Consider the following 11,458-nt stretch of genomic DNA (forward strand, 5'->3'; position numbering starts at 1 on the left):
CACTTTTAATTACTATTTGGAGAGCCCAAGGCTTATGGTTTCACTCCTATATGTCTTTATGTTTCTTTTTAATCTAACTCTAATTCTAATTTTTTTAAGATTATCAATCACTCATATAATTTTTATTAATACCTAATGATCATGTAATGTTAGCAATCTTTTCTCTATGCTATTACCCTTAATGGTCATGCAAAGTAAAAAGATTAGGAAAGTATGAAATACCTATGAGTTTGTTAATCAAATAATGACTGGAAGAGAAGAGTTAAGCTTGGTTCACCTAATTTTGTATCTTATTTTAGACTATGAGTCCGTTAACTACATGTGGTACGATCGCTTACTATGCAATTAAATGTTATATGTCAGAAGTGGTCAATCCATAACATACTTTATGTACACTAGAATACAAACTAATCATAAACAGAACTTAATACTATTATTAAAGGTAAAAATCACATAAAGTGATGCAAAGGATTCACAATAGCCCTAACTATGGGTTTAGTTACTCATCATATGACAAACAATTAAAACAACTATAAATAATCTCATAGATACAAAAGAAAAATGCAAACTAGAAAAGCTCTCCCTAAAGGAAAGGGGAGAAGAGGGTTCTTGTTCTTCAAACGTGCTCTCGATCACTTACTTGGACTCTAAAGATGCTTCTTTGTCCTTGCTAATGATCTTTACTCTCTTTGACTCCAAGTGTTGCCAAAAGTGTGCCAAAACCAAAGTTCCCTATTTGTTACTCTTGAGGTCCTTTAAATAAGAATTGGGATCTACTAGAGATAACATTGTTGCTTCCAAAAAGTTTGTTGATAAGGTTAATATCTCTACTAGAGGTCTAATCTATCTAGAATTCAAATTTAAATTCTCCTTCGCTAATTCAAAAAAGGTTTCCAATTGGTTGCAATAGAAGGTGAACATGGCCGTGCTTGTTGATAAGTCTGTAATTAGGCCCTCTTTTACAGCTCATTTATTCATATTTGACCTTTATTTTAATTGGGTTTTACACTAATTTATTTATTAATTGTGCAGTTTGATATAAAGAGACCACGAGTAGATTTCGAGTGCATTTCGGGCCCAAATGAATGGGCTTAAGAACATCACAACAATAAGCACTTCCAGTGAAGCACGGGGGTGCTTCGATGTAATGCATAACCGTACATATGAGCAGCATAACCATGCTTGTTTGCGGCAGTCACTCAACTTTAAAGGAGTTCAGATGCTATAAATAAGAGAGGAAGTCATCGTGAAAATCTTCTTCTATTTTTGGGTTGAGCACGAATTTACACATAACTTTTCTTTCAAGATATTGGATCATTTCCACTCCTCTTGTACGGATCATCAGCACACTCTTGGCGGGACTGGAACTTCAAGTGGACTGGAGCTTCAAGTGACCATACTTGAAGACCGAAGATTCATCTCATATTCTAGTTTGCTATATCTCTTCATTATGGATATGTTATTGATTGTTTTAGCACTTTCTTTCTATATGAGTAACTAAATCCATAGCTAGGGCTATGGGGATTATTATTTATGAATTTATGGGATTTTGATAATTGAATCTAAATTTGATTTTTGTTTCGTGATTAGAATTTATCTTATTGCTTCTCACTCTTAACCCTAATTAATTACATCGTTAGATGTAATGCCTTGGGTTATATGTGTTGAGAATGATAAGACTTGAGTGTAATGCTTGCCATGAATGAATGTGTTTATCTTGTCTTATTGTGTTGATTGTTGAATTATAATTGTATGTAGTATGTGTTGAGCTGATGTGAATATATATGTGTGTGTATATATATATATATATATATATATATATATTGCATAGTGGCTAAATTCAAATGAGAGGGATAGCCTAAGTTCTGGTGCAGGGCCTTCTCGCTATAGCGAGGGGATTCTCGCTGTAGCGAGAGGTCTCAAGGAGAAAGGCATGTGTCTGTCGCCTTCTCACTGTAGCGAGAGAGCGACAGTCTAGGCTACATTTCTGGGTGCAGTCTTGCTGTCATGATAGGCGTTGTGTCACATGCTAGGTGGGTAGTCATGTGGCTTTAGAAAGTTAAGTTGTACTATCTGGATCCAAATACAGGAACGGGTCACTCCCGGACTGGCACAGTTCCTCTGGACCTGCTGAATGTGCTGTTAAAGGCCAGATGGATACTGTTTTCTCATTACTGCATGAGCATGAGTTGGGCTGGGCTGCATGGGCTATAATTACTATTTTCTTGTTGATTTGCTATGATTATTTTACTTGATATGCTGTTCTTTTTGTAAGCTCACCCTTGCATTTGCTGTTGTTGTGATGTTTGTGCTGCGATGATCGTACCTCGGTACATGAGCAGATCAGGCAAGTGAGGCTCCAGCTTCTAGGCTGACAGGAGTAGCTGATGGAAAAGCGGAGGTTTAGACATTAGATTATGTTAGGACATTCTCGTGTATTCGACTTTTGCTGTAATTATTATTTGTAATGACAAACTAAGTCATATTTTGTAATACTATATTGTTAAGAATTATGCTCAATCAATACAGGTTGATTTCCTTGATGTTATCCATGAATGCCTATTTAAGAGGGGTTATTATGTATTGCTGAGATTTAGTGGATTACGTTTATAACCTTAGGTTGTGACATTAGACAATCGTACCTCGATTAATTAATAGATCTATAGGATAAAACAAGATGAAAGATTAGGTAGACCAAACCAATCTTCTTCTTCTAATCGTTATTAAATTAAAAAGTTCATAGGCTCCTTAGGCTTTCTTAAATTGATGTCTTGCATGACCATTGGGGATGTTAATTTAGAGAAAAGAATATTAATATTGCATGACCATTGGATATTAATAGTATTCATATGAATGATTATTAATCACAAGGAAATTAAATTTAGATCTAATTAGAAAAATAACATAAAAGATTGAATGAGAACGCCAATATGCCCTAGGTTTTTCTCCGATAAGTGTAACCAAGACGTGCTTTGTGTTTCTTGCTCTTAGTTTTATAATTGATTTTCTAAATTCTGGTGTTGATTATTCTCCCATATTTGAAGCTCAAACAATTAAATTAGGAAATTCTTAGTAATTGGTAAACAATCCTTGTGGGACGATAATTCGGGAACTTAATTTAAAGAACCCTTTATTACTTCTCGATCGGTACACTTGCCCTCCAAACAAGTTTTTAGCGCCATTGCCGAGGATTACTTTTTCAATATTAAGAAAATCTTAAATTTAATTGATTTAAGCAATTTGTATTTTATTTTATTTTAATTCTGTTTTGTTTATTGTTAAATTTTTTATTTTTATTTTTTTAATTTTCGTATTTATTTTATTTTAATTTTTTTCTTATTTCATAATTTCTTTTAATGTATGCTCACTCGTTCTAAGTGTTCTACAACTTGTTTATTTTATCTGGAGATTGAAAGGACAGTTCGTAGACAAAGAAAAGAAGTAAGAGAGCAAAGAATGGCAGGGGGAAGGAGATCAATCCAAGACTACATGACACCCAATGCCAAAGGCACTCCTGGAAGCATCGCGACACCTAATGTGGAGGCAAACAATTTTGAGTTGAAACTAGCACTCATAACCATGGTTCAGAACTCCATACAGTTTGGAGGCATGCCTAATGAAGACCCCAATTTACATCTGACAAAGTTTCTCCGGTTGACGGACACCATAAAATACAACGGAGTCTCCAAGGATGCTATTCGACTCCGCCTGTTCCCATTCTCAGTGTCTGAAAGGGTGAATGCATGGTTTTCCTCACTCCTAGCCAATTCCATCACAACTTGAGAGGATCTCACTCAACAGTTCTTGGGAAAGTATTTTCCTTCATCAAGATCTTCCAAGCTGATGACAGAAATATGTTGCTTCCAACATAATGAGACAGAATCACTGTTCGAGGCGTGGGAGCGATTCGAGGAATTATTAAGAAGATGTCCGCACCATCACTTTCCAATTTGGAGGCAAGTGCAAATCTTTTACAGTGGGTATGGACCACGATTGATGCCGCCGCAGAAGAATCTCTTATAAGGAAAGACCCAGATGACGCATACAGATTGATAGATGAAATGACATCTGCTAGCTTTCAGTGGCACACAGCTGACACATATAACCTCAAAAGAAAGGAAGTTGCACCAGTCTATCAAGCAGAGAGCAGCAACCCACTAGTAAGCCAAATGACAACTCTCACAAAGCAACTGGAGTGCTTAATGAGAGCACAAGATCAACCCACAAAGTTGGCGCATAATACAGAGTTTGATCAAGAGGAAGCAAACTTTATGGGTAATAATTATAACCCAGGATGGCGCAATAGCAATACAACTCCTTGGGAAAGCCGCCAAGGAAATCAAAATGCGCCCTATTTACCCCCCCATGTGCAAAATCAAGGGGAGAAGCTAGAAAGAAGAGAAGCTCCTAGATTTCAATCCAATTTTCAAGAACAAATGATGCAATACGTGCATAGCTCTGACAAGAGAATAGCAAAACTTGAGGCACAGATGGAACAACAGATTGAGAGGGAAGATAAGAGGTTTGCAGAAATCAGAGCTGAGATGAGGACTCAGTCAACATGCACGACCGAGCTTAAGCTCAAAGCACGGTTGTGCTTATCAAAGAGCAATGGCATGCTTGGCTGTTTTCTCCTTAAATCATGATCAAAATGCCTAGTAATTCTCCAAAACCCTTAGCCAGCTAACTGTGACAATTAATAGCATAATCAATGTAAAGCTTATTCAAAATTGAGAATAAATGCATAAGAATAAGCTCTAAAGGAGTGCTAAAATATGGACTTTATGGGCCATCATCTTTGTAAGCACTAAATCTTTCAACCACTGCTCCATATTGTCGATCATTACTATTACAAACATTCACCACTAATACCATCATACTTTTATCACTTCCACTATTGCTTCACCATTATTGCTTGCCACCCTAATTACCACCACCATTTATTATTATGACTACTATTGTTATAATTGTTAAGAGTGTGGTTCTTGCCATTGATTAACATATTCATTTTTTCCTCTTCTATCACTTTGACATCATTATTTCCTATATGACAATTGACTATCATTGACCACTGTTACTACTACTATGCTATTGTCATTGTTGTTGCCATATCTACTCTCACTTTATTGTCAATCATAGGGGCTATCACTGGGATAGCTATTATTAATCACAACTTTTATTATTATCTTACTTTAAATGAGAGATTTTTATGTTTTAGATTTATTTTAAAAAATAAAAATTATAAAAAATTAAACAAAAATGATAAAATATTATTTAATATTCTTTTTATTTTTATTTATTTATCACTTACAAATGTTTAAGATTAATTTTATTTTCTTAATTTTACTTTTAACTTAAAATAAATAATATATATATATATATATATATATTATTTCTAAGTTCTAATTCTAAATGAATATTTTCAGTAGTCATATTGAACATTTAATTTTGAATAATTTGATAAACTTAATTAATAGCTGACAAAATTAGTAAGTTAGTAATACAAATTTTAAATATATAATGACAAAATAAAAACATAAAATAAGGAGTTAGATTTAAAAATATTGAGAGATATAATTGTATTTGTATATTATATAAAAATTTTCACCTCTAAGAATAGATTCACACCTTTCGAATGGAAATGTTTTGATAAGAAACTTCATTAAAAAAATAATTTTGAAAATTTTAGTTTCTTAAAAATTCTTTTTAAAGCATTGTATCGAAGCATAAAAAATTAACATTCTTTAAGATGTTTTAGAAAAATAAAGGGAGAGAAGGAAATATGTAGAAAGAAGAGAATAAAAACAAACTAATAAATAATATGATAAAAGGAGAGAAATAAAAAATAAAATCGATGAAAGTTTATTAAACTAAAATGATAAAGCATTTGATAAAATAATAAGTTTATCAGTTTCTATGCACTCAAACAATGAAACTTACCTGCATCTAATTATAGATGACTAAACATTAAATTTTTTTTAAAAAAATAATGCTATTATTTTCAATATTTGATAGTTTGTACATATTGCATTATAAATATTTATATGACTATATAAATCATATATAATATCAGTCTGTATAAATAATAAATCAAGTTTAATAAATTTTATGATTTAATTGTTACGCAGATAAATTGATTATTTATTTTATAAAATATTTGATCAATTCTTTTGATTTAAGGTTAAAAAAATCACATGCACGGTCTCTTTAGGTCTAAAAGACTTAAAATTAATATCTGCTCATGATTTGTTATTATTATCAGTTTAAAAATACACGGTAAGGTTGACAGAACTTATTGTTAAATAAATAAATTATATATTAATTATATACGTATGTGAACATAATATAGCGTTATTTCACAAACCTACTCTTCGATTTAAATTATTTTATTTTAAAAAATGTGAACTCATTAAATGAATATTGATAAAAAAAAATAAGTGCTTATCATAAATATAATTTATGCTCTTAAACATGAATTTGTCCTATATGGAATATTTTATTTCACCTTGAAAAAACAAAGCTCATGCACGATACGTTATGCTTCTCTCTGCCAGTGTAAGTTAATCCTCAATGTCGAGATCATTCAATTAATAGGTTTAGAAAAATTATCTGATTGACAGTTGAGTGTGAAGGTAGATAAGTGAAAAGCAATAGACTAAAAAAGCAAATGTAAGTGTAAGTTAAATGTAAAAGAAATAAAAATAAAAATAAAAATGTAACAATAATAATAAATTAGTATTTATTAAATAATAAATATAAATTTATTTACGTTTCTGAAAGTAGAGTAGTGAGAAATAGAGAGGATTATGGAAAAACAATTAAGCAGTAACAGAATAATTCAACATTTAATGAGGAGCTCCAAAATACGAAGCACAAACCCCACCCCAACCGATTATTACACTTTTCAACACTGGACAAACGGATAAGCATAGCCGTCCACCCCTCTGTTCTCATCCTCACTACTCACGTACTTATGTTGTTGACCTCTCCCTCACACGCTATAAATTCACCAACTCTACCTCATTCCTTTTCACCTACACTCACACACTCAGCTTCTAAAACCCACACATTTTCTCTCTCTCTCTCTCTCTTCAACAATGACGCCATCTCCCTCCTCCCTTCACGTGGAGGCACCGCAGCCCGGCCCAAGCCCGTTCCGAAAGATGATCGCCGTGGCATCAATTGCCGCCGGTGTGCAATTCGGTTGGGCCTTACAGTTATCCCTTTTAACCCCTTACGTTCAGACGCTCGGAGTGCCTCACGCTTGGGCCTCCTTCATCTGGCTCTGCGGCCCAATTTCCGGCCTGCTTGTCCAGCCCATAGTGGGTTACTCTAGCGACCGTTGCACCTCTCGCTTCGGTCGCCGCCGCCCGTTTATCCTCGCCGGCGCCCTCGCCGTCACCCTCGCCGTCTTCCTCATCGGCTTCGCCGCCGACCTCGGCCACGCCCTCGGCGACGATATCACCAGAAAGACTCGTCCACGCGCCGTCGGGTTCTTCGTGGTCGGCTTCTGGATCCTCGACGTCGCTAACAACATGCTCCAAGGCCCCTGCCGCGCCTTCCTCGGCGACCTTGCCGCCGGCGACCACCGCAAAACGAGAACGGCCAACGCCTTCTTCTCATTCTTCATGGCCATCGGTAACGTACTCGGATACGCTGCCGGGTCTTACGACAACCTCCACCGTCTCTTTCATTTCACGGAAACCAAAGCCTGCGATGTCTTCTGCGCTAATCTCAAAAGCTGTTTCTTCCTTTCAATTTTACTTCTTTTAGTTCTCTCTCTTATTGCGCTCGTTTGCGTAAACGACCCTCCAATTACACCACGTTGTGGTGGTGATAATAATAATGAAGGAAACGACGCGGTACCGGGGTCACCGTTTACGTGTTTCGGGGAATTGTTTGGTGCGTTTAAGGGGCTCCAGAAGCCGATGTGGATGCTGATGCTGGTGACGGCTATTAATTGGGTGGCGTGGTTCCCGTACGTGTTGTTCGACACTGATTGGATGGGGCGTGAGGTGTACGGTGGTAACGTGGGGGACAAAGCATACGATTCGGGAGTGCGTGCTGGGGCGTTGGGGCTCTTGCTCAATTCCGTGGTTCTGGCTTTCATGTCGTTAGGGGTGGAACCGTTGGGTCGTTTCGTTGGGGGCGTTAAGTGGTTGTGGGGCATCGTTAACGTTATTCTCGCCGTTTGCATGGCCATGACGGTGGTCATCACCAAGGCTGCTCAGCATGAACGGCACTTTAACGGCGTTGCCGTTGGTAGCCCCTCTCACGGCGTGAAAGCTGGCGCCTTGGCTTTTTTCTCCGTCCTTGGTGTCCCTCTTGCGGTATGCTTTTAATTCTTACCATTTTTGGAGATTTAAGAAATCTTTTCTAACTTTCTTTTCACTTTTAAGATTTTTTTTCAAGCAACCAAAACTAATAATTAAATTATTAAATATATATATATATATATATATTTTTTTTTTTTTATTGCATTTTTATAATTTTAATATAATGAATTAAATTTTTTTTTTCAATCAAAACTTATCCAGAGGCTTTAAACGCACTCCATTTTTTGAATTTAAAAAACATTTCAAATTTTCAAAATCATTAAATGCTATTTAAGTGATTTAGAAAATGTTTCAAAAGTTTTAAATCTTTAAATGCTTTTAAGATAATTTAGTAAGAGAATATATAATACTTAATTCGTAATAAGTGTCCTTAAATGATCATAAAGATCATTTTTAAGATGGTATAAGATTATTTTATTCCATGATTGTTTATTCTACTGAAAAAATTAATTGTTTTACGTTTCACTTCTCTAATTAGTTGTCCAATCAAATAAAATTTATATTTTCCTTAATTATTATAATCAATATTTAATTTAATTAATGACATATAATGTGATTTTATGTATCGTTTTAAAATTAATATTTTATTAATTAAATTTTAATAATTTTCAAAATTAAAAGCATTGAATACTTTTATGATTTTATTAATTAAAATGTAAGATTTTTCAAAATTAAGTTTTTTCTATAATTGTTTATAAAATACATATGCATTTAGATTGTATCACACACTAAAAGAATTAATATTTATAAATCTGTGCAATGATAGGGAATTTTAATAATTTTTTTATAACTAATTTAAAAGTAAAATTTCTTATGTATGAATCTGAAATATTTTCATGTGTGTGTCAAAACTGTGGTTTATTGTTTGAGATTTGGTATGCTTGTTTTGCACAAGTAAATTATTGATCCCGAGAAATTTTTACCGTTATCCTTTATCATTATTATTATTATTGTTGCACTTTTACGGCCTATCAATTGTTGGTAAGTATTACTTTACTTAATTTACAGCCTATTAATGACACTCTAAATATATAACAAAGCACTGAAAAGAATATTTGAATATTTATATATTTTTTTCTTATCTCTTTCTTCCTGATCTGTTCATTCCGCGTCAACAAGTAAAATGTCAACGGATCATTACTCAAAATATACATGTAATAAAGATCCATGTTTTTATGGAGGGTTGAGGGGCTTGACGACACAAGAAAGTGACGTTAGCAATTGACTGTTAGTAAACGAAGAAAACTTAGCTTCTTTTTAATTTTTTTTTCTCTCTTTTTAATTTCATCACTTAGCTTTTCTTCGTTTCTTTTTCCTTAACAATGTTACAAGAAATACATGTGAAAATAATTAACAGTAAACTAAAATATTCTCTTGACTGTGTGTCTGCCCAGATTACTTACAGCGTTCCATTTGCTCTAGCATCTATATACTCCAGCACTACAGGAGCAGGCCAAGGTAAAGCAATTCGTACCATTAAGCATAATTATCAGTAAATTTTATGAAATTTTTTCTTAAAATAATTAAGCTTTATTAAAACATGTACTTAGTAAAAACAATTATAGAATTTATCAGCTAATATATAATCAGTTGTGAATAAAAAATGTATTAACTTCATTTTTGCTTCACAAATTTCAGGTTTATCTTTGGGTGTCCTCAATGTTGCAATTGTCCTGCCACAGGTTAGACTTCATATGTCTATCACTTAATTACAGTATTTTATAACTTATTAAGAATTGTACATACAATGTTGAGAAGTTCTCTAAGAATACATTTGCCAAGACAATTGTTTTAATAGTTTCTCAGACTGAAATTTGTTGAAGATTATAAAAATGTAATTCAGTAGTTAAATTAAGAATAAATTTTTAATCTTGTAATTTTTTAGAATATATTAAATTTTGATTTTGTTTTTATTTTAGTTTCTACATTTTAAAATTACAAAGTTTGCTTTTTCACTGACGTGCCTTTACAAAAAAGCGACATGTGTCATAAAAAAATGGCGCAACAGTAAATTTTGAGAGACAAAAAATATATTTAATTGAGAATGATGTTATTTTAGGAATTATTTGACTAAAACACGCAAATAATGCAGTTGGTAGTGGCGGCACTAAGTGGACCGTGGGATGCTTTGTTTGGCGGTGGAAACTTGCCGGCTTTTGTGGTGGGTGCTGTGGCAGCCGCCGTGAGTGCCGTGATGGCAGTGGTGCTGTTGCCAACTCCAAAGCCAGCGGACGTGGCCAAGGTTTCAACCCTTCCGGCAGGGGGTTTCCATTAATATATATAGCTTTTTTACATGTTTCATTTTTGTCCCATGCTTTTGACATGGAAAAATGGATAGGCTCTTTTCATTTCAAGTTCATGCATGTGCACCTAATGTTTCCATTGCCATTTTTGCGGCATTCCATCAATCATATTATTTGTATAGTAATTTGGTGTGGTAAGACAGGAAAAAATTAAAAGTAATGCTTCACATTACAGTAGTATTAAAGCGTTTTGAAATGAGTCGGGGTATTTGCGCCAACATACGAATTATTTTTACTGAACCTTGTACTTTGGTATTCCCTAATTTGCCCTTTTCTTACACCGGGAGCACACACTTGTTTTGAACTATATATAGCTATTAGATTGCTGGCAATTGGAAGAGTTGAGCATAGTTTTGGATCTTTTATTTAGTAAAATTATATAAATAATTTACTAACGCAGTTTTATGCAAAGAAAAGAAATACTAGAAAGTAATGCGAGTAGAATCAAGGGGTAATACTAATTAGGTATTCTTTCCAAGACAAGGAAAATGGCGTAACTTTTTTTTTTATTCTATATTTTTTATTAGATACTTACAAATTTCTTGGCAGAGTAACCCATTTTGAATTGTGGGTGAGAAGGTAAAGGATGTGGATGACATAGAAGAGAAAAGAACGTGACGGTAAGGGGAAAAAAAGGTGAGAAATAGAGAGAGAGAGCATTGTGATGCATTATTAATAGAAAAGGGTTACTACATAATTATGCCAAAAGGTTATAAATTTATGTTAAAATTTATTGATCTGTTACAAAGTCAAGTCAATTGAAAAAGCTAAAAGCTTATTGGGATAAGTTACAAAACTATTATTAAAACTTATCTCCCT

At 33.8% G+C, this 11,458-nt stretch overlaps 1 protein-coding gene and 1 non-coding gene across 2 annotated transcripts; one reads left to right on the forward strand and one right to left on the reverse strand.

The window, feature by feature from the left end:
• Positions 1 to 3,837: 3,837 nt before the first annotated feature.
• Positions 3,838 to 3,944, reverse strand: LOC113873923. Its single transcript, XR_003505989.1, has one exon. It is a non-coding gene; the product is annotated as a small nucleolar RNA R71 (small nucleolar RNA).
• A 3,094-nt stretch (positions 3,945 to 7,038) lies between these two features.
• On the forward strand, positions 7,039 to 10,807 carry LOC113871173 (sucrose transport protein SUC8-like). The gene is made up of 4 exons (XM_027508046.1): positions 7,039 to 8,330; positions 9,731 to 9,794; positions 9,975 to 10,018; positions 10,429 to 10,807. Exons 1-4 carry the CDS (start codon positions 7,098 to 7,100, stop codon positions 10,609 to 10,611), a joined length of 1,524 nt encoding a protein of 507 aa, XP_027363847.1. The 5' UTR covers positions 7,039 to 7,097; the 3' UTR covers positions 10,612 to 10,807.
• The last annotated feature ends 651 nt before the right edge of the window (positions 10,808 to 11,458 follow it).

This window comes from Abrus precatorius, unplaced genomic scaffold (genome assembly GCF_003935025.1).
Source record: "Abrus precatorius isolate BTA unplaced genomic scaffold, Abrus_2018 Scaffold7, whole genome shotgun sequence".
Classification (NCBI taxonomy): domain Eukaryota; kingdom Viridiplantae; phylum Streptophyta; class Magnoliopsida; order Fabales; family Fabaceae; genus Abrus; species Abrus precatorius.